The sequence below is a fragment of the Diprion similis genome, chromosome 1 (assembly GCF_021155765.1).
Source record: "Diprion similis isolate iyDipSimi1 chromosome 1, iyDipSimi1.1, whole genome shotgun sequence".
In the NCBI taxonomy this organism is placed as follows: Eukaryota; Metazoa; Arthropoda; class Insecta; order Hymenoptera; family Diprionidae; genus Diprion; species Diprion similis.
The window spans coordinates 11,710,606-11,735,836 of NC_060105.1; the positions used below are offsets into that span (position 1 = coordinate 11,710,606).

The following is a 25,231-nucleotide window of genomic DNA, read 5'->3' on the forward strand; positions in this document are numbered from 1 at the left end:
TTTCACGTCCACGCGCCAATATTAATTATAATCAACAAACGATTATATTTAATTAGCTTGTACTAATTATAAGAAAAAATATAATATCGTTCAGTGAACTTGTAGAGAATAGATTTCTGAATAAAATAAGTCATCGCGTAAGAGTGAAATCGAACGAATCTACTAGATTTATCGAAATGAAATATCAATACCTCAGCTTTTATTAATAATTTTGGTACTTCACATTTTTCCATTTATTTTAAGAAATCATCGCAGCTTATCAATAAATAAATTTAATATTGCAATTTTTTGCAATATCCCAGTACCTGCCGTAGTAATGTAATAAAAGGTATCGATTTCTGGCTCACCAACCTCCTGATTCACTCTTCCTCGCCATCCCGAGGGAACCAAGGTCTCAAAATACGAGAACTCTCACAGGGTTCGATGTCACCAACTATACGCAGGTATCATTTTACTAAAGGTGTGAATTCCGAGCCTCGCGTGTGATTTTCTTAAAGTTAGGAATAAGGGCAACCCATTCCTCGTTTATCCGTCAATTCTTACAATTTACCGGCCAAGGAATGGATTCGTCTCCTCTTCCTTCACCTTTCTTCCCGTACTGCATTCATACGAAAAAACAAATTTTTTTAATGGCAGGTAGACGAGTAAATGGAACCATTGATCGAATTCGAAAAGAGATATCGTTTGAAATATAATAAAATAAATATAGAATATAAATGCCTTCAGGGTTGATAACAAATTCTATAATAATTCCATAATAAATATTCTAATATTACGGACAAACATTAAAAATTATATTATACAATTTAGAATTAGATTAAGTCGATTGTTTTTTAACGAGTATTATTTATATGCTCGAATGTAGGTATTTTGCTAAATCCTGGAAACATTTGAAATAGGAATGTTCCTGTAGCCGGCACACATTATTTCACATTTATTTACGTAGGCTCGTTTCTATTGCTCCAGAGAGTTGGATATTTTAATACGTCGACGTCATTTCATTTTTGACGTATGCAGCTTTTCGTGAGACTCTTCCGGCGCAGCTTCAGCTTGTCACTTTCTCTGGGTTATTGAACACATTTTGAACAATTAAAAAACAGCAGATAGAATTTTTTTAGTAAAATTTGATTTGATTCTTCGAAGGTTAATCTTTTCCGTTGTATGGTGTTTATCGTTTACAGAGATGACGTTTCGTGAGAACCATTGCTTTTTTATATAAAACATGAGAAATCAAATCAATCAAGACTTGTCTATGGAAAATATCTAAAATAGTATATAAGAACGTGAGACCGTTACAAAGTGAAGACCTGCACTCTATTGTGAAAAATTGTCGCGTGTGGACGTGAGTACGGTGCGAAATTCAGAAATTTATGTTGCAGATAAGATCCTTTTCTGTTTCTAAAGCTTATCGGAAGTGTGCATCGTACCGTTAGACCGAGAATTTTTATCACCGTATACATCTGGCAAAATTGAAAGAACTATTCCAATTTTCTAACAATGTACTTTGGCTCATCTATACTTTTAAGAAACTCAAGAATGACTTTGATCTATGATAAGACGTGAATAACAATTTTCAATTTTGAACAATTTACATTATGTAACTGGAAAAATGAGCCTACGAATTTGAGAAAAATATAAAACATGACTTGCCAACTTTCCATAACAGTTGATTCTCATGATTATTCGAAGCTCGTCGTATTTCATGTTCCATTTTGATGAAAATAATGCAATTTATGCCCAAAATTGTGTGTTTTTATGAGTTATAAATTCGTTACTAGGTTCTATCGAAGCTTTGGTAAATGGTATTAGAATAAAAAAAAACCCGTTCCTCGAGAATCACGTCATCGCGTGAGATACCGTGAAAGTGGCCCACGTCTTTTAAATTCAGAACTGATTCTAGCAGCAACAAATGCCCGTTCAGACAAAATTATTTATGCAAGACATGATGGTTTTTATTTTCTGTTGTTAGAAGACATACCGTTACAGGATCTTCGCTCTTCGAAAAAGACATAAAACGTACCTCTCTACGTAAGATTTTCATTTCGACTACGATCACCAGCCCCACCTAATGTGCCCATCACCTCTTTCCTCCAATAACAAAAGAGGCCCAAAGAAGGGGTCAGAAAGGGTGAAGGTACAGATGGTGGCAGTGCACTTCCGGTCCTGAACGTACGACGGACTCTTGATTTCCAGTCCTCAACTCCCGTGGGGTGGGAGGAGTCTATTATCACGTCCGGTGCCCCGCCACCCGGTAGCATAGCTCGAGCCCAACCCAACTTGACAGAACCTAAGCCAACGAAGCCTAACTTGACGCAAGTCGGCTGAGTGAGGTAGCGAGAGAGAGAGAGAGAGAGAGAGAGAGAGAAAGCGAAAAAGAAAGAGGGGGGGATGAGAGAGAGAGAGAGAGAGTCAGGTATAGAGACTTGCGACGGTTCAGGTTTTGTCTAGTCTCAATCAGACGCCTCTTGGCGACGGTTCTCACACATATATACAAGCATACGTGAAGTACACGTGGTCAGATTACGGACTAAGTCGAAGTGGATTCAGATCTGCGTGTTTTCCCCCACCAACGTACCAACGAAAGTGCGATTAGACCCCCCGGTATACCTATTCTTGGAATATCAACCAAGACGCGATCGTTCTCTTATCACAACGATGTTTTGACAGCTGATGCGACAGTTGTCGAATTCCTCTGTACGCGATACGTAATTCTGCACGCTACATCGTCAGACCACACTGTATTCAACAAGTACAAAAAAAGCCAATCTGAAACGGAGGATTTTCATTGTTTTTGGATAAACGGTATTTTCAATCGCGGTCGATCAAGTGAGAAAGGTGGTTCGGAAATCGATCCTTCGATCGCATTGAGCAATGAGCAAGACTCGATAGTGGCGCCAATCGCGAGCTTCGCAGCTACGCGTCAGCGTCGAAATCTGATCGCTAAGAACCCGATCACCCAGCCCGACGTATGTTCACAGATAATCCAACGTACTTTTCGGTGGCGGGACCCGGTTCCTCATCCGGCGGGGTCCCAACGACTTCGTCGTCGCAGCCGAGGAGTCTGGCATCGTTCTTCCGCCGAAAGGGGGACAAGATGAGGTCCACGACATCCGCGAGCGTCGCGTCGACCTCAACGATCTCAACCGCCATCGCCTGCAACGCCATCCAGATAATCGACAAGGCGAGCAGCTCGTCGACGCTACCGGATGATCAGATCCTGGCCCAGACCGGGGGCCAGTCGCTTCAACCAGGTGGTACGACGCCCCAACGACGCAGCTTCAAGAACTTCTTCCGGTCTGTTAGCGCCAATGCTGACCCAGAGAAGACCCAGCAATTCCTCAACGGTGACCCTCGACCCTCTGACGTTGCCCCACCGTCGCCCTATCTGCCACACAGATCCCATTCACACTCTGAAAACGACAGACGCCGACCCGGGAGGAAGAAGATCCTGAAATCAGCGAGCGAACTTCTGTCCAACGATATGGTTTACTGCGGACTCGCTGGCGAGGACGTCGTCATCGGACGATCGACGGCCGATCCTGGCGAGGAGGTGTTCCTTGGCACAGACGACGCCAGGTACTACAACGTGTCGGCCACTCTTCCTGTTCCTGGATCAGCTGCTGCTGGTCGGAGGCGACACTCGATTGGCACTTTCTTGAACAAGACAAACGGATCGAATCAGTCGGTGAAGAAGGTTATTGAACCCCTCAGACAACCGGATACCATGGCGCCTCCAGTGCCGATTGTTGATGACGAGATTACCGAACACAAACAACCCCAGGAAGCCAAGGTCTCTCGTCGACGACGTCACAGGAGCGCATGCAGCAAGGGTGAGGCAATTTTTTAATTATTTCAAAGTTTGAATGTCTTTCTTGCACTTAGTTTCTCCACTGCAGTACATTCTTGTATTTTATTATATTATTATACTTCTGCTACCTGCATAACTTTGGAAATTCCATAAAGTACTTGAAAAGCTATCACCGAAAATTCAAGACATCGTGTTGCGATTTCTATCCAAGCCATCACATTTGATGCTTTTTTCCGAACGACTGTTAATCTTAAACACCCAAAGTAACCGCAATAATCCACTCCAAGACCGCTCAACGCATAGATTTAGAGTTGTATGATCGTCCTGGTTATCGTCGACAGTTATTCGGTGAAATGCTTACTTTTGGAAGGAAACACGTATTTTAAACAAATTTCTCTGCAAAGTGGCATCAATTTCTGTAATGAAATTCATACTTTGATCAGGTTGATCATAAACAAATCACACGAACTTGCACTTTTCTTTACGTTCTCGTGTACACTGTCACCCTGTAATACAAACTTTAGTGGATCTTCGAGTCCAGAAGTCATTAGACTTGTAGGGTTATCTATAATTAAAACGTTCAAGAAATTTATGCATTGAGATTTTCGCCGCAGTTTTTCAGATCAAATTCAACGACAATACTCATTAATCTACGTCTATGGTAAATTTTCAAAAGTATATAAAACATTGAAGATTCAATTTTTTGTGACCAAGTGCATAAAGTAACAAAATATCATGTTCGACATTTATTCGATTAGATTACAATGATTAGATTGAAATTGATCCACTTTTCTTTGTTTCTGTTTTATTTTCAAGCTTTTCAAGTTTCTCTCAGCTTCGAAGCTATTTTGATCTCTCTTCCATCCATGATCAACATTAACATCTGTTCACTGCTTTTCGTACATAGGTATCTACTCTTATTGGCAACCATAAATCTCCTTACGAAGTTAGGACTTCCTTCGGAGAATCATAGAACAGTTTTGTTGAACGATCATAGCAGTGCAACGGATGTATAAAACAAGCAGCAAGAGAGTGACAGGCCGCTGATCAGATCCATTTTCATGGTTTCTAGCCCATGAATAATATTTTGGCACACTGTGCCCGCATGCTCTACCTACAATAGACCGGGGAAGAGTTTGTTGATTGACAATGGGACTGGTCTGAAAGATAGTCGCACACTGCACTCTATAGTCTGCCTTGTGGAGATCGCGCGTTGAATGGACCACCATCGCATGATATAGTTAATGAAGTTTCAATAACGTAATTAAACGCGACCGTCGCATCGTCTCGATGCATGATTTTTTTTTATTTCTTTTGAATTGCCGACAATTGGTGCCGCCAAAAAGGAATAAGTGATGTACAGGGTGGTCCGTTTCAATGGATAAAGGATATAATTATACATACAGAAAAAAAAGTCTTATACAAAAACTGTAGGGTTGTAAGGCACAAAGATGATGCAAGTTTTGGGATATTGTCACACGAGTAACGTCTGATTCTACATATATAGGGCGATGGCACTTGCATAACCTCAAAAATGGCACAATTCAGAAGCTGACCTATTCTAAAATCACTTTTTTCACTTGAAAGTCTTTTTCTTGTAAATCTTCGCGTTTTTGATAAGGAATATCCGTCGGATTCAATTACTTCAAGGCGTAATTGAAAAACCGAATTGCGTTATTGAATTAGAACTCACTGTCGTCTATTTTGAATCACGTTAATAATAGATATTATAGAATTCGATCAGCGAATAGTGAATTAATCAATTAAATATCTAAAATATGTTTTTTCAAAAACATCATGACATGAATATGACGGCTGAGTTGAATCAGAGTCGTTGGCTTTGGTGGCAATGACATCGTTTCGGTAAAATTTAATGTATGTTATACGCAGTACTATTTCCGAATATCAAAGGTTTCTGATTTACGGTGCGGACAGCAGCGTATGACAACCGTTCTTACGATGACTGCATGCCGCTACTTGAGTTATCCGAAATTCGGATTGGATTTTTACTTCAAAAGACTTTGAACCGCAGCGATAAAACTGTCGGAATAAAAAGTTAACGATCGAAACGCTACAGAGGCGCATCGAAAATATGAAGTAGCTTGTCGAATGAATCAAGTTAACGCATTGATAACACAGGTTAACGAAAAAAAAAAAACTTTCGAGTTTATATTTAAATGAATAAATTTTGATTCTGTTCATCGAATAATAACTTTTATTACTTATAAAGTTTGTTTTTGTCTTTTACGTTGATAAATAAGTCTTCAAAATTTTTGTTTGATAATAAAAGCAGCACGTCGGAATATAACGCAAATTTCATCGAATGAAACTATTTATTTAATTTTTTTCATGAGTAATTATGTCGAAGAGATCGAAATTTTGCATCTAGAATCCAGACTCATAATTCGTGTTGACCGGTGTAATTGGTTAGGTACATTGAATCTAAATAAATTATATTTCGTGCAAAGTGATCACATTATATGATTACATGCAGATTTTTTTTTTTTTTGCTTGTCTTTTACATCGATCGAGAATACTTAGTAACAGGTGACCTCGTTTTTCTATTTATAACTTGATTCATCCAGTTGTAAGCAAAATTTTTTTAGCATGAAGTAACCTTCACTTGAATATAACAAATTTATCTGACTTGATAAATTTATAATTTCACTAGATTAAATATCGCTTTTTACTAAAGAAACCCTTCATTCTGTGACTATCTAACGAACTCGTGTTTTTCATGCGTGCCGGTAATTTTTTACCGACATTACACGCATACATTACCGACACGCGCATAATGTCGGTAACAAATGTCGCCAAAATGAGATTTCGGTGTTCTTCGTAATCGAAAACCAGATCAGCTGCCATTTCGTCATTTCACCATCAAATCTCATGGGACTGGGCTCAAAATGTGTGTTTCATCACCGCCGAGTGGCATCATACCGGATAGTTCAACCCATTCAGGCAATTGTGAAAATTTGGTCAATTTCTGCGGGTGGTAACCAATCTGTAAAATTTTTTCCAAATTTTGTAAAAGTAAAAAGATGCTCCACTTTTTGCCAAAATAAGGCATTATCTGCCCAAATTTCACTCTCATCGCTTGAGCGGTATATGAGATTTGCTTCACCGCGTTTTCGAGGTGTACAACGTGTTTTTATAAGCACCTTAACACCGAAAGTTGTAAAATTTTTGAGGTTATATACCTCGTGGCGACCTGTCATCTGAATTTATGACGATCACCCTGACAAACAACTGCTTTCGAATTTAAGCGCATGTGCATTACATTGTAGCAGACGACGGACCACTCCATCGTTACCGAGTTCGGTGTTACATGATGCTCGAATAATAGTTAATCATTTCAAAGCGTCTCGGATAAGTTGCCCGAAGAATCGAAAAGTTCGAATCCAACAATCCAACGGTTTTCAAACGTAGATACCCAAGGTTATGAACAATTGCATTATACATTCATGAAAAAAGTTTATCGTATCAAATTACAGCGTTGCAGCAAGGTATACCGAGTTTATACGTATATAGCTGCAGCGGGACCGATGATAGAAAAGCCTCAAGGGCTCGTTCCTGGAATACTAATTAGACTTCCGTGGTAACGGGGCGGTATCTTTCGCATCTACAATATAACCGAAGATGCATCTTCTATGGTGCATGCGCGTACGATACCGCCGGGTCTTGGGGGGCAAAGGGAGGCGAGAGAGAAAGAGAGAAAAAGAGAGAGAGAGACAGACTGCTGGTGGTAGTAGGGGCGAGGGAGGACTGACGGCTTCCGGCGACACCGGAAATCCCCTCCCAACAGCTGCTCACAGTTCGTTTTCTCGTCTTTCATGTACGAGTACCTCATACTTGTTTATAACGTGCAATACTCATCTCAACTCCAACGAGTAGGTACTGACTGAGTTATATCATTTTTGGTGCCAGACTGAAAGTTTCAGAATCGCTGGAAAACGCAGGAAAAAGTTGAGGAAAATCTTTGAATCTGGAAAAAGATATGAAGGTTTTAGGTACTCTGAAATAACAATTTAATATTCTTACTGACAATCTGATACCCGCTTTGGATGCAAAAAACGTTCAAAACATTTTTTCAAATTTTTGCATCGCTAGTTTGGAGTTTTTCGTTCTTAAGCACTTTTGACCAATGTTGAGAATTGTATGGTATAAATTTTGGAGAATATTTTTTATATATTCTCAAACTGTGATGTGGTGAGCATTGATAATTCTTTGAATCTCTTTGAGGTTAAGTTGCTTGGGAATGATGAGATACTCTTGTAAATGAAGTAACGTCGTCGGATTATGCAGTTGATTAAAAACAGGCCAATCCTGCAGTCAGCTGGCGTATATTTACTACTATTGACATCTGGAGGCCCGCAAAGGTGGTCACTAAAATGCCAACCAGAAATATTTTACACGTTTCCTACACGTGTTGCCTTAACGAAGTACCTGATTTGGTCAACGGAACAGCCAGACCCTCAGATTCTTGACTCGTAAGGTAATTATAAATCATATTCGTTTTTTCTCACGAAAAAAATGCTGAAAAGAATCGAATGAGAACATTGAGACAATCGAGGTTGACATTAAAAATGAAAATTCATGTAGGAAGAGGTGGACAAAGAAACCTCAATTTTTAAATTTGTTCATAATTGATTGGGAAAATGAGTATCAGAAGAATAATAACGAGACAAAATTAAAGTTCTTTCTTCAGAAATTTTAGAAAAAGTCGAATCAACGAATTAATAATTGAGTCCAAACAGTATATTTTTTCATCGGGATTTGAAAGGGTATTAAATTCTATATCAAAAAGGACTAAAATTGGATAAAGAGCAACTGCTTTGTTTGTATCGTATGTCATTTATTTGTTAAGAAAAAATAGCGTCAATTTGTTGTCTATTTTTCGACTCTTTAGTTCAAATTCTTTTTGTGTACTTGTTCATAAGTATCTGAGAAGTATCAATGAGAAGAACAAGCAGAATCAGAATTATAAAAATAATGCATTTTCCATTATGAAAGTATAATGAACGCTATTTATATTTATACACTAGTATTAATCATAATGTAGTTATGGGTAATGGATTCATAATCGCATTAATTATTATTGGAGTAGGGGGTAATGAATGTACAATTGAACTAATCATGAATCATTACTGCAATAATCGTCAATGAATTTATAATTGCATTCATAACTAATTTCAATCATTGAAGTATTTATAACGTTTCACAATATTCTGAACCGGTTAGAACAGGTTATTCCAGGTTTTTTTCTTTCTTTTTTTTTCTGTTCACGATAGATAAAATATTGAACCTTTATCACTGAAAATGCCAACTGTATAAATGAAAATCAAAATTCTGTGATCAAAATAAAGTTTACTGTCAAGGCTTATAGTTTCTTGGACCTAAAATATCTATTGTATATTGAATGTTTGTGTAAAAAATTGAATATCGTCAGACGATTCGACAGACATTTGTAGCAAGAGTTCTCAAGGTTTTGTTTTGATTATAATTCTTGTTATCAAAACGATAGACTATTATCAACTGATGAATTGTAATGAAATTAATAGCTGTTATCAAGTGTGGGGATGGTGTTTATTTACTGCTTGAATCATTGAATAATTAGTTTTCAAAGCAATGCATACTGGAAAATCCGTGCGTTATTTCAACAATAAATAGTGGCGAAATTAACCCATTATGGTTAACCCATTAATGCGTACTAGTGAAATTGATCCATAATTCATTAATGGATCTAAGCATATAATGTACGAAATAATTCATTCTCAATTAATGAAATAATACATTATGACAAATTGATTAGATTATGTATTGAAAAATAGATTAAGGATCGAATCGATAATGCATTTTTTGCAACTTTGACCAGCAGTAACTTAGGTTGGAACTAAGCCAAAGATTAGAGAATCTCAATTGGAATAGTAGATGAGTATACCATAAAAATGTTAAACTTTTTAAAGTGACGAAAAACACGAAATTCATTCAAGATTTCCGGTTTAGTGATTATACTGATGAAAGAAAAATCGTTTCGGTTAATTCGATGATGCGTCAACTAATTGACAACATTCTATTACAGTCCAATTATTGTGAAAGTTCCGTGCACATTAAAGCACAAGAAAATGTTCGTTACTTGTCATTTACATTAATTTCTAGCTCCACACTACAAGTTTTTCTCTCATTTTTTTAATTCGATTTGGATTAATCATAATATGTGTAGATGAAAGTTGATGAAAATAGAATATTACTTTACATGTTCGGAAAGTGGGTAATTTCTAATGAGTGTGAAGATTGAAGCATGAGCTGCAAAGGCGAGTGCTGCATTCAATAATTTATCAAAATTTCAATTAAATTGAATTTCAAAAAATTCATTTCCTCCAACAACTACTTAAAAAATTTGTTTTCGAAGGAGCGTGCGCAAGGTGCCGTAGTTCCGAAAAGCGTTGTCAGATACCGTTGGCGCATGTGCACAACGGAAACACTCGGTTGCATACACTGGAGCTATCACTAGCGCATGCGCACTTCGGAACAACTCAATTTTGCGCACTGCGTCATGGAGCTTGAGTTATCAAATCTAAATTTTACGCGCTTTCAGTTGTACTTTCGCTAAGAACTTTACATCCATCAAAAATCACTGGATTTTAGTATTTGTAACAATGTACTATGTACTAGTGTATTGAAAAATTTGAAAAAACTGTCAAAGGATGCAACCGTTAGGTCTCCGTCGATTTTCTTAAAATCCGTTGCTCGTCAAAGTCCGTACATTTTTTCGGCGGCAGTACGCATGCACAAAGTACTTAGTAATAAATGCGTACGCATCTGATGTTCCCTGACAGGAAAAGCGCCAGTTCCGCTATACGCACTTCCGGCACGCATCTCGAACTCTACGCGTGCCCGACAATCATACAAACTTCTTAAAGCCGACGTGGTTTCAAGACATTTTAATAGACGTACGTGCAGCGTACTTCACAAAACACTACGTGAGATGCCCTATTACAGTTTAATCGAACCCTAAAAGTGTTTCACTATCGATGCAACGTACTTGAAGAGAAACTTTAGCCATTGCGTGTGAGCGGTTAATAAACAATATCGACATATTCGCCGCCATATCCACTTCCGGTTTATTCAATTTTCGCGGTAACAAAGCATGTTATGATTTCGGCGCATATATGTATAGCGATGTTGGTATATGGTTATCGAGAAAAGCGTTTGCAGGCAGGCGAAAATAACTCTTCCGGTCTCCCCGCAAATCTAACGCCGGACATAATAGATTGAACACAATCAAGCTTCGTTACACACTTGCTTCAATTTCTGCTCCCCCTTTCCATCTCTGCTCTTCCTCATGGATTCCTCAATGCTTCTGTCCTAATTCTCTTGAATTACACTTATACTCTATACATTTGTTGCTGTACAGCACCTCTCGCATAGTTATGATCTTAATGCATGTGTATGATCTGTCTGATTTTGACTTCCAATCTTGGTAGAATTCTTTTCTGAAGAATGGTTTGATGCATGAAACCACACGTCGGAAGCTCCGTATTTGTGGGCAAAAAAGTGTCCCCAAAAGTTTCAGCAGAATCCGTGTGATCTATAAATCTGACTCTCCTTGTAAGTTGGAGTTAGATCTTTAATGCTTTAAACAATCCGAGTCAACGCTGTTTTATCACGAACGGAAGCAGAGATCGAAATAGCGCTGTTTACGGCTGTTGTGTAAGGACGAATCTCCAGAGAAGTTGCATGATCTATGAATGAATGATGATATGAATGTAGTATATAATACAGATAGGCCCAGGCCTGCTTTAATTTATGTAAATAAATACAGGTACGTGTATACTGTATACCTATACATACGTACGTACACGTGTGTAAGCTACAGACTACAGCGACAGACTTCGCTTCCGGCGGGTAAACGTGCAGCAGCCGGATGTATCGCTGGTCTACTGTTTTTCTGTAGCGCGTAAAACTGTTTTTGGTGTCCCTGCAGATGCCAGTGGATCCCACATACCCCTTTTGGAGGTGAATATGAGACACTAGACTACGCGGTACCAATAAACGTACGCCTGACAGGGTAAACCAATGTGTTGGCGAAGCACCATTTTGTTTACTGATTCTTGTAAATACAACGAAGAATTCTATTGCAATAACAGTTCTTGGCGAAAGTTCTTCATGAGATAAAGACCGATTCTTGAACCCAATAAACACACCGACGGAGTCATTCGTTCCTTTCTGGTAGAAGAATTCTTATGAACATCTCACGTGCATCCTCTTTTTAATAATACGACATAATTTTTAGGGTAATTATGAGGTGATTTTGAATTTTTTTCTTGTACGATATTGTTCTCTACAATCTGCATGAGTGCTACAATCAAGCCAACTTGTCAAGACACTTGCTCTGCGTTACTAGTGGATAAAAAATTGCAGTTCAATTACCAACGTGAAGTCTCTTTGACCAAGATGCTCCAGTATGTATCAGAATGAATAAAGCTGTAACATAGAACACATCATACTCACTGGATATAAAACCTTAATTTCCACCGTTTAAGTCGCAGATTTTCACAAGGAGCACACTGATAACCTTTGAGGCGGTAAAATTTAAATTTGATCATTCCATTTTAAAATTCCCGAGAATTTGCAGAGGTTTCCACTTATATCTTTACAATATAGCTCGGGTAAAAGGATGACAAAGTTATTTCGGATGTAAAGGGGTAGAAGCAGCGCTGCTAGTGCAACGGAATAAAACGCCGCTGCGCTGAAAGCGAAGGAAGGCGTTAGCTACTTCCGCAGTCCTCATAAACAATTAACTCAAACAAACTGTTCAGTCTCCGCACGGCAAACGTAATCAAATGCAGCACGTGCTCCATGTGTTTCATTTTTAATTGCGGTAGGAAATTCTCGCTACGCACGCGGCGTACAAAAGAGCAGACAGATTGCAAGCCTTTACAAATCTGGCGGCATCGATAAGATAAACTAACAAATCAATGATACTACATATTTTTTTCTTCATGCTGCTATTGTAGGCAGAAAAGCAGTTTCAGGTCTACGGAACAAATGATTTGATGTTATTCAGTCGATCATAATTACTGTCCTATATTTTATATAACACCTGTGACAAGCTAAAACTCCAGCATGAATATTTCAAGTTTATTCTTCATCCGACACTAAAGTAGTCAACCATTCTGGATTATTCATGTTAATATGGTTTGGATCAATTGATTCCAGAATTAATTGAGATCCAAGCGGATCAAAATGGGATTGCACCTCAAGTGCTCCTCCTTATAACAGCAATTAGAAGTGTTCAGCTATCCTTTTGAAAACTAGGTTGTTTATTACATTCAAAACATACAAACAACTTTTTACAGCCGTGTAGATAAAGCGTGCATTGATAACGACAGAATGGTCCGTTGGCTACTATAGTTCATTACACACGTGCTACAATCTGAGAGGAATTGCTGCCAGGGTGATCAACCGTCATGAACATAATCTAAAAAATTTTTACAGTTCCCACACGAAAAACCCCGTCTATTAGAGGTCCATAGATCCACAACTCCATAAAAGATACATATCCATGGTGGATCTGTAATCGACATCTACAGAAATCCAAAATACCTATGGTCAGATTAATGCTAGTGATAGATATCCGTTGGTTGTCTTTGAATATTTATAGCCTATGCACGTAAGTGGAGGTACTATAGACAACCACCAGGTGGCTAATGGTCTTGTTTTACTAACAATTTGGAACTGTAATAGAACTCTGTTGGACTTCATTTCGGTTGAAATGGATGTCTAATAGAAGAATTGCAAATCTATTATGGATGTCCATGGTACGTCCATGAGAGGTTACTGTTCCGTGTGCGAAATTTTTGAGGTTACATACCTCGTGACATCCACTGAATGGCTGACTAGCGTCCTTGGCCTGAATCAAATAGAAGCAGACGAAATCGACACGTCATTGGTTAAGGTGACAGAATGATGTGACTAAATCCGTTTCTGATAGGCTATTACCCACGTGACCCGTTAAGTTTAACTTCGTGTCGTATGCTGGAAGCATAGAAGACAGCCATCTAGTCAGTATAGAGATCAGTGCATACATCGCAGCAAACTGTCGTCTTAATTTATGACGGTTGGTCGTCCTGGTAAACAACTGCTCTCGGACTGTAGCCCATCCATATTAAACTATAACAGACGATGAACCATTCTGTCGTTAGCAATTCACACTGTATATGTCGGCATGCAACTAAAGTTCTTCGTTGTTTTTATGCTGCAGTATTCTGAAAGTAAACATAACCTTGCCAGTTTTATTTCTGTTGCTTTGATCACCATGTTACGTATCGAAGTTCAGTTTCAGGCTATGGTTCTCCCTAGTGTTTAAGAAACTTACGGAAAGTTTTTTTTGACATTTGATCATTATAACTGACGCCAACTTCAGAGTCAACATTACAAAATCACAAGATTGCATCTCCCGTTGCATTAGGTCGCGATTCTTTAGCCCACAATTGGTGTTATGGAAGTCAATATCAGGGCTCTTCGTTCATCTCTTTAAGGATTTGAACATTCTGCATAGATCGAATTTTTAAACCGCTATTGAAAATTAAGACATATAACCGAATAACGTTGAAACTTTTTCAATTCAATGAAAAACTTAGGCGCATCTCACCCTCTCATCGTCCGCTTGTGAGAGACTATTTTTGTTTTCACAGACCTCTAGCGTACTATTTTTATGCTAGAGTCGTTTATTTTCGTACACTGTCTGTATTTTGATAGTTGCTCACAGTGATTATTAGCCGATAGGAGAGGCTGGGATACATGTACCTATTTTACAACATCGTTCTAAAATCAAATTTGCACTTCCCACCTTAAACCGTTAGTTTAGTTGTGCTGATTTTTCACCAATGACTTGAAATCACTACTTTTGTGTATTTGTCTAATTCGTCCACTGATTATCTTCATCATTGTGTAGTCTTACGAACGTTTTGAAAATAACTTCATTCATATAGTAAGAAATATACTAATTCTTGAAGCATGGGAAGAAACTAAAATTAATATTTTCAAGCCTAGAAAGTTGTTATACTCCTGAACATTAGTAAATAATAATAATATTCCAATCTAAAAACACGAACTGGACGAGAAAAAGATTAGTGAACTAGTGAATTCTAATTTTAATACAATACTGTACAAATAAAAGAGAACAGAACCAAAACTCAAGAACTTCACGAAAAACAGTGATTGTTTTGAATAATAAAATCTTCCCAATTTTCAGGAATTGAGACTTACAGTAATTTGTAATAAGAAAGAAGCTCCGTCATATGTGGATTACATAATGGAATGCAAAATTATGCAAATTCCTATAATACAGTTCAGAATTTCTACACGTACTCGTAGGCAATGTATTTCCTTATTTAAAGAGTCTCAGCTCCTTTGAGCCATTTGCATAATCACTCCACATTGTTTTCATCTCTGTAACAAGTGATTACGGACGTGACTCACACCGCTAAAACTGGATAGAATCTTACGAGACCTTTGCGTTTCACGCTTTGGATACGTGTGGAATAAAATAATATTCTTTGTAATCTTACCTCATGACGTAAAAAAGCAGAATGAAGAGTACGATAAAAAAACGTAATACTATTTTTTTCAACGTTCAGATCATCTTGTTAAGTTGTTTCGAGCATGAGCTACGTGAGCAATTTTGTGGGTATTTCTGAAATGTCTCAATTGCCTCAGAGGTTAATGTATTTTGTTTAGTTTTTGGATAAGTTTGCGATAAAGTAACAGCTCAATGATAATTTCACGTTCAACAACACCCTCGATTGAATTGTGGATGAACATATAGGTTACGTGCGTTAAATGTTTAGAAAAAAAATCACGTTGATACGTATTTAAAAAAGTAACAAAAAAATGACGCTCTGGTGGTGAATCGTGGCTTCTTGTTCACCGTTGAAAAATACCAGAGCATAAATGTTTAAAAACTCATAACAAACGGGTTGGACATGTTTCAAGCTTCTTTGATACTCACGTGTTCTGTATGGTTAATGAGGATTTGTATGTTTTATGACGATTATTTAACGTTGAACGACAACCTAAACGAAGTCATGGCTTAACGTTGAAATCACATTATGTAGATGTTTCGCAAAAAGGATTTTTTAAACCTTTTGTGAACAGGTCAGGGACATCATTGTCAAATGACATTTCAAAATGATTGAAGCTCTTAAGTTATGGAATAAACTTAGTTACGGAATATGCGACATGATTAACAGTGTCCTTACAAAATCAACGTCCTAGATAAAGGTGTTTCTATTATTCGTAGAAAACCAGATTGTTTTTTTAAACCATTCACCACTCTCAGATTAATCTTGTTGTCCACCGGTGGGTATGTGTTGTATAGAATTATAAAAAATCTTCCGATACTATTTATATTGACCATTATGAGTTTATATCTCCAGTGACATTATTAATCGTAGAAGGAAGTTTGATAGGGTGAAAGTTAGCGACAATACACCCTGTACATGATCAATCCAAGCGAATCAACGTTGGGCAAAAGAAGAATAAATTACTGTCGATAAGAACGACATGTTTCATAAGTGAAATAGAATGCACACGCACACCGTATGGATGGGTCGTACAACGTTCGATACTCATTAACTACGACTCGACAGTTGGCATGAATTGATTGATTGCTATCAATTATAGTGGATCACGAGACCTATGTATTGTACATACGGATGAATAGATGAAGCCAGGACATAACTCGTTGTTGGAAAGGAAAAAATTTCCAATGTTGCGTATCTATATTATTAATCTAACCGGCTGTCAAGATCTGTAACGACATCTAATCTAATCTTTATGTACCAGATAGTAAATTATTTTTGCAGAAAGAGTGAAATACGAAACTCAAAATTCATGTTCCAGAAGTAGTTTGTGAAATTTAACGTTCAGCGTCAAAGAGCGGCAATCGACCCAACATCTTAGATCTGTACTACCTTTTGTGAGAAACTATTCCTACATGAGTGACGGAGTCCTCGTCGGCTGCCCAGTCAGATGTTTCTAGAAATGAGAGTATAACATACATAAAGTATAACTTCGGTTGCCGATCTACAGGCGCTGTGGGACGAGTTTCATAGAAGACTCCTCGTGTAGCAATACTTGTCAGTTCTTGGCAATATTGGAATCAAAAAGCAAGTGTTGGAAACATAAGAGTATATTTCAAGTGTAATTTTTTTCTCTCACAAATTTAACACTTTTAACATAACAACAACAAGAACAACAATGGTAGAAAAAACAAGGCGAATATGGTTGAAGTATTACCCGCTACGCATAATGACGCTTGAGTTGCCTGTGGTAAGGCGGAAGAACACCGAGTTCCAGCCTAGTAATCTCTAATTCCATAACTCGATCTCGCCTCCAGAAGCTAGATCATACAGCAAAAATTATTCATTGACCCCAAAAGCGCGCACAAAGCCTCTTTGATTTTAAAAGTGGACGAAATGCTACCCTGCTGTAGTTGAAAAATATTCTCGCTGTAATCAACTGTACATTTTTCCATACAATAGAACCCTCTGTGTATGGCAAAAGGGCCAAAGGCGAGTATAAGTATTAACCAAAGTGAAGAAAAAGTATAAACCGAAGTGAACAAAAAGCAGAAGATATTAAAAGGAAAGGCAAAGGAATTACAACACAACACCTGTCACTTTTATAATCGAGATTCATCTTATTTTTTGAATATCTCTAATTCTTTCGGGCACAAGTTTCTACAAGAGGTAGACCCTGAAAACTTAGAAGTCATACATGTTTGTTTTCACAAAGCTTCTTTCTCCAAAAAAGCTTCTCTCTCACGCTGGACTAGACTTAAGTAAGACGTGTACCAACGGCGCCAAAATACCCTAGATCGGTGGTGATTAATTGTTTTGACGTTGAATCTGCGTGGGGAAAAAAAATGAACGGGACTTTAAATAACTCGAACCAGAACTATACATGATGGCATTACCGAACGGGGTAGCGTTCACCAGAAAAATAATTCCCTAACAATATACGGATTTCTTTGGACAGTTGGTACACATCTCACTTAAAGGCGTTAACCTCGAAGAAAGGTGCATGTCGTAAGAAGTTCTAGGGGTTCTAGGCACACCATGTATACTCACACCAGGTTGGGTCAATACTTATCATCAAAAAAAGAAACGCAAAATTCGAAATGACACGAGATGTACACAAATAATTTCTAAAAGTAAGCATAACCTATAATGATTTAATGGGAATTTGAATATCAGTATACCGACGTACATTAATAGCGCTCACTTGCGATAAGTGTATATTATAACCAGACCATCATATATGTAGAAAATTTTTCTTTAATCTTGAGACGTTGATATTTTATCTCGCTTCAATTATACACACGATTTATTGCTGGTAGTGGTTAGTTCCCATTTCATGTACCACTGTTATGCATTATACCGTTCTAGGGTTTATTGAGCTTATATACTCGTACAGATGAATCAGACACGACTATATTGGCGATAATACCGAGCGCACGAGATAGGAGCTTTCCAAGAAAGACCGAACACGTGTTCTATCTCGAGGCATAATCTCGGCGCCCTAGCTCTTTCCTGGGGTCACTTTGGGCCATCTTTTCCGGGTCCTACACGTCTATGAAAAGGCTTTCGCTTTCCGCCCGAGCCGATTGCTTCGATGATAGTCAACATTAGTCTCAAAAGTGCGGCTCTCGATTGTCTTCGGTTTTCGGAAAATGATGCTTCTTTCGTGGTAAATAATTTATTAAATATATTCGAGTTGCAGTGATTAGTCAGCCTATGAAACAACCGTGATACATTCAACTTCTGAATTACTCATCATGTTTATACGCAACACTTGATCGCGGGTTTTCGGATATTTCCTTTGACGCTGTTATAAATATAGAAATACGTAGGTATAGTAATATACAATATACATTATACGTGTGTAATATTACATATCTGAACAAAAAACAAACGCTAGAATGATGACTTATAGGAAAGTTCTCTGACAGGCTGTGTCACGAAATTTTTTAAACTTCTACATCATTCGGTTGCTCATAATATTTTGAATTCCGAAAAAATAGCCAAAACGATTCAATTGAAATTTCGGGACAAATCTATTATCCGATGAAGACGTGACGCCATTCTTTTCAATCTTTATCTCTCCGCTATTTTTCGCGTAAAACAAACTGCCCTGGTCTTTCCTATTCCTAACATCCAACGAACTGAACTGAGCTTTGCAAACAATAAACGCTATCATCCGGTCGTGCCTAATGTAAAAAGCTAATCTTCGTTGTTCAGCCGTCCACTTAAAATGTCAATTGTCGTCACTCATAACGGAAGTGGTAATGCAATGCTAGTCTGAATTATATATATATATATATACTGTCCAGAGTACAAAATAATTTCCGTGGACGCAAATGTACAGGATTTGCGTCAATGAGTATATATGATCATTATGATATTATGTGTATATAGTACCTCATACCATATATTATAATACATTTATTTATTAGACTTACGTCACAATATTCACCATATACTATATATTATAACTATACATATATATTGAGGTGGTCGTTAGTTCAGAGTCGAAAAAAATTTTCACTGTTGCCCCCCCCCCACCCTCTCTCGCCCAAAGCTGGTCCAAATCGTAAAAAAAAAAAATCTGTTCAAAATTTCAAGCCACTTTATTAGCTGGGCACGTGCTTGAAGTTTTCCATTCGTGTAAACAGAAATTATCCTGGGTTTTGATTTTTAGGTAAATCAAAAAGATTTACTTGGCTATCACAAAATATGGACACCAATTACCCTTGGAGCTTTTCATCGCTACATCTTCTTTTTGTCAATTCCAATGACAGGGTACATATTGCGCATGCAGCGGATGATGAATTCGGTATTTCAATGGCAAGCCTCAAACTCGAACTCGAAGTTGTTTCTAATATGTCCTAAATTCGTTGTTTCACATTACTATGAAATTTGCCATGCATAATAAGCATCGGACTTAATTCCAAATTTGCGAGTAAGAATAAGAAGCAAAAGTAAAACTGATAAGGTGCCAAAAATTCAGAGTAAAGCAGCAGTTTGGATGTCGCCGAAATCTTTGATAAGGAATATATGATAAACCATCCCAAAGGACATGTCCTAACCAAATACACAATGGGTATCCTGTCGTCGACGCAGACGTATCGAGCATAATGTTTGTTCAGGATTGCGGCGAGATATTTCCAGTGCCATATTTCACCTACTATCCAATTATCTCAATTTAGCCGAATCCGAAAAAATATGAAAATTTTAACGCAGTACCTACTCACGCAGACCATGAATGTAGGTATGGTACAATTACATCTACCTTGTATACATTGGACATACGTGGTACTTTGATGCTTTACGTTGCAAAAGGTTTTCTGAATCTTAGAAAAATCGATGTAGCAATGAGTCTACCTCCAACGAAATCAATCACGGATTCAACTTAACAATTGTCATTATGGATCAGCATGGGTGCCAAAATTTAGGCTGTCAATCAGGTTAACCGGATATGAAATCAAAGCCTGTAGTTGAAGGTATGATGATTTGTTACTTGAAGAGTCATTTTATGCCCTTTTGATACAAGACCATCGTCGGTGCTTAAGATACGTCTTTAAGGATCATCATATCATATTTTCTGCACGAGATAATTAATCCGAAACTCGAAAACGTCAAGGCTTGAATTTAAGTTCTGTCGAATTCTACCAAACAAACACGAAGAATCTTCATAACAATAATAAGTATACTAGTACTCCACTTACTAATGAAGTTAGGAACAGTCTTCCCAATCTTACAACTCCGGACGCGGTGCTAGAGGTCAAGCTGATTCATCGCGATACTGCGGAAACGGGCCCCGTCCACAGCTGGTCGAATAACGTATCTGAATACCCAAAGATTTTAATACTTATCTGAGCGAATGTCAACTTTGACTTGAGGAAACAGGAGGCAACTTTATCCACTAAAACAAAAAACAACATTGAAAATCATGATGTATTTAACGAATTATGTGCAGTAATGTTTATTAATGGATTCCCAGTGGCTCACTATTTTTTTGGAATTCAACTGGAATGAGTTTCCTTTACTAGGAAAGAGGAGTTTCCTTTAGAAGGAAAGCTTGTTTCAGTTTTGAATCGAAAAAAAAAAAAAAAAAAAAAAACAGTGAGCCACTGGGATCCCATTAAAGAATATCAACTCCTCAAAAATCCAGTGTAAGTCGAAATGGGTTGTAAAGAATCAGGAACCTCAATACTTAACCACCTTGAACTGAAAATCAGGTTGCGACCAATTTATAAATACGATCGAGTCTAGAGCATTCGTCAGTTCATCACTAGACGCGAGTAACGTTGATTTTTTTTCCTATGAGTCATACAAACTGGTTTTTCCCATGAAATATTAAAGTCCTAACTGAATCAGTATTTTTGAACTTCTATATTACCAAACTTCTAATTCAAGCTGAGGAGTAAGGATGCGCAGGAAGACCCGGGCAGGATTTTATTGCAGTACTTGACCCGCCATTGATAACAATTGGGGAGTCTGCTCGTCGAAGCTTGTGGTCGGACAGAAAGACCCTTCAAAACGGCGGGGACGCGCGACGCGCAGTGAGTCAACCACGTGCACTTGTGACTTGATCTTCTGCGCATGCGCATGCGCCGGCCGCCGCCTCGATAGCCGCCGCCGAGTTCTCGCTTTCATTTAGTTTACAGTAGCAACAAGTCTGGTTCGCCTGGTTGTGGGTGCATGGATAGATGTTGATTTGCGTCGGAGAAGGAACTCGGAATCTCCTTTATTTTCCTCAAGATTAAGTGCAACGCTGCGATTATGCTACCCCGGTGATATGTTTTTGTCCACCGACTGTTTACACCGCAGTTCTCGCCGATCTCGGTGAGTGCAGCCGCACTTTCGGTACCCGCAGTGTTCAAATTTTGACATTTTTGTAAAGTTTGTTTTTTTAATGCGGATTTTGTGGGGTTTTTTATTTTCTGAAATTTTCTACTTGCACCTATTTTCTTGGAATACAACGCACTGGTTGAAGACAAACGTCGCTGCTCCAACATTCCTGCAATCATTACTTAAGATTTAAAGTAGTAGGCTTAATTGAACTTAACTTTTCGCAAACTTGTCTCCGGGAGACGTTAGTGGGCTGTAGCTGAATTACACTTGAATATGGGCATTAGAAAAGAAGTCAGAGAGGCCAGAAAGTACGCTGCTTACCTTGGTAAGGAAATTATCCAATCTATATTATCCAAGCATTAAATCTAATTTGAGTATTCAATTCAAACATCTCATCATTATACAACATATTTATCGCTTACGATTTAGTCGGGATCATCAAAATGGCTTGTACATGTAACAACAAATATTTATTTTAAAAAACCTTCAACTATAGCTCATTTCACTACGATTATCATGATTGACGCTTAATTTATTACAGCATTGTTACAATACTTGAAGTTTGTGATACCGTGTGTATATAAAACCCTTTACTTTGCGGATTTTTATGCGGGCAAAACACAATCCCACCATATACGATTTGCATCATCGTTTTCAAAATTTACTTTTTCTTTTTCCTGAAAACGTTAATAATTCGCATCCTTCTAATGTATTATGTTTTTATCACTATAAAATTTCGCTGTACTCTTATGAACTACTCCTTCACTTTAAGAATCTGTACTTCCTTCTTGGGATTTCTTAAATCAGTTGATGCATCAATATCTATTGACTCTCTCATGAAAGTAGTAAAATCCGATCAGGCTTCTCGTAGATAACGTCAAATATTTTCAGCCTGTGAGTGCGTAGGTCAGGCTCTGATCTGAACTGGCTAGATCATATTTCAATTTTTACAGCCACTGCGCTTCGTAAAGATTAAATGAGCTTCAGGTTATCCAGTTCATTTTCGGTTAAATATCTCATTGCTTGTCGAACCTTCTCATGAAATTTGCCTTAATGTATCCTTCAAGGCAATACATTTTCAAGGACATTTGACTTATAATTTTTCACCATTCCTTATATAAATCGGTTAAGCCTGGAGAATCTATCCAGAGAAAATGGCAATCTGAAACAAATGCTTTCCGCAAAGTATTTGTTGCCATGAATCACATTGAGTTGATTGCTCGCTATAACCAGAAAGGAGAAGTCTGATTCATATCGTTCAAATGCTGCGTTCATACACAGGCAGAAGAGAATAATCACTATATCTGTGTATATTGATGTGGATGATATCTTTTTACGCTGTTATTCTAATCATTTTTTATGATCATTCGCCTTTTGCCTGACGTTGAACCACGTCCATTAGCCGGACTGGATTTTCAAATAATCAACGGGTAAATTAGTTGCAATAAAGTTCTTCGTCAAAAATAATCTTTATTTCTCGGGACCTTATAGTTGATGAAAGTAAAATACACTATAATCTTCCTACAGGAATTGGGAGTAGATGTTAATATATTAATCAGTATATTTTGACCATACTCTGCATTTTTGAGGTGATAAGAATTAATTGCGAAATATTTTTAATTCTTAACGATTTAAGGTTGTATGCATAGCGTATACTTACTTACTATAAGTGTCTTATTTTAGGCTGAATAATAATTTCTTGCATCTGCAGTATAATTGATTTTTTGCACATAGCGAGCACAAGCAGTTTGAAACGAGCATTAAATTCTGAAGTCTTAATTATATCGAAAAGAAAAATTGAAATCAGTGAGGCCAGTCTTTAAGAATTAATTGAATAATTGGCAAAGAACCTTTTTCTTTCAGAGAATGTATCAATTTTGGTTTTGTCTGAATCAAAGCCTGGATTATTTTAGAGCAGTAGACTTGTTAGACGGTCTTAGGTATTGAATAAACTACATAATAAGATTTTGCTACAAGTGAAGTTGAGTCTGCCATTCTTTTTTGCAAATCGAATTAATAGAATAGATTACAATAATATGAAGTACGTTAAAACCACTTGTTTTGAAAAACTACGTCGTAAGAATCGTCGAAATGTGTATTGTACTAATTATTTCAATTGCAGAGAATCATATCAAGTAATTCGTTCATATTTAAAATGTGTAATATTTATTCGACCAAGCTTTAAAACGGCAAATTTCTATCCACACGCGTAATTCGTTAACGATCCAAAAGCTACTGCGGACAGATAGAGAGAATGTATGTATTACACTGGTCCAAAAGAGTCGACTATATTTTTTTCAAAAAGTCACATGTTTAATAGTTTAATAGTTGCAAGAAGAGGAAGTAAAACGCTTGTTATAATTCGAGCCCTTAATATTAATATTTGGTGCTTCCTGAACGCAATTTTCCGTTTTTCTTTTTCAGAAATTCGTTTTTTTTTAATTTATTTTGCACAATTTGAATTTTAACGTCATCAGAAAATTGTAAGAAACTTTTTTTTGTAGAGCATTAAATTCCCTACAAAAATATGTGTTGGACATTTTTGTACAATGTCTCATTACTGAGCTAGAAAATTTGGAAATAACTAAAATTATTTTCTCGTGTTAATTAAATGAGAAACTCAGTAATTACATAAGTATTAATATTAAGGGCTAAAATTATAACAGGCGTCTTATTTCCTCCACTTGAAACTATTAAACATGTGATTCTGAACAAAAATAGTTCATTTTTTGGACGAGTCTAGTATGTAAATGCGTCCATTATACGTAGAAAGATTTATTTTACGATTTACAGATATGACCGAACTGTAAGAAAAGAATAATACAAGTTCGAAGTCAGACTCTAGGGCAAAAGTTTCCTAGAAATTTCCCTGTGGACAGAAGATCAAATCTTAATATCGTCGCGACTAGGCGGCGTCAGACGCCGGACGACGACGCAGCGAGTTGATGTCTCAACGTTCCGACGTCGCCCCCCAAAGCGTGAAGCCAAGAGAATGGAGGAGAATGAAAAGAGAGAAAACGTTGAATTTTCACCCTCAACTCACCCCGCCTTGCCCAGTAACGCCTCGCATGAATATTACATTGAATATTTCGGTCCTCGGACCCTTGTACGTCGAATAAGCCGTTTGTATGGGAATGTCTCATTTGTTGTTGTATGTATGCGGACTGTGGCATGAACATCTCTATAATACACCCGCACGTTTAATATATGCAACTTCCGATCCTCTGGTCACTCGCGTCTTATCTGGCAGCCATACTTTTATTAACGTTGGTACATAAAGGAAGTAGTAATAGCTGGACGAGTTGGGAGATTGTATGAACGGAAGATATTCCCTAAAGTCCTGCCGACCCAACGGCAAAAATTCCGAATATGCTAATATATTTTAGAGTCCGAAAGACAGGCGCCAGTCGAATAGTCTCAGTCTCTACCTCGGAACCTCGAGCAAGGATCATATTGAGGTTAGTTACGTTATCGGAACATTTGTTGATGAACACTCGAT

At 37.6% G+C, this 25,231-nt stretch overlaps 1 protein-coding gene across 2 annotated transcripts in view; it reads left to right on the forward strand.

The window, feature by feature from the left end:
- LOC124410570 (phosphoinositide 3-kinase adapter protein 1) overlaps positions 1-25,231 on the forward strand; it is a 49,372-nt gene that overhangs the window by 2,566 nt on the left and 21,575 nt on the right. Inside the window, exon 2 of one of the 2 annotated variants that reach the window (XM_046889054.1) lies at positions 2,979-3,830. In XM_046889054.1, coding sequence (XP_046745010.1) covers positions 2,979-3,830 — 852 coding nt within the window. Of the gene's footprint in view, positions 1-2,867; positions 3,831-25,231 lie in introns of those variants that run through there. The other variant, XM_046889062.1, reaches the window with a different exon arrangement.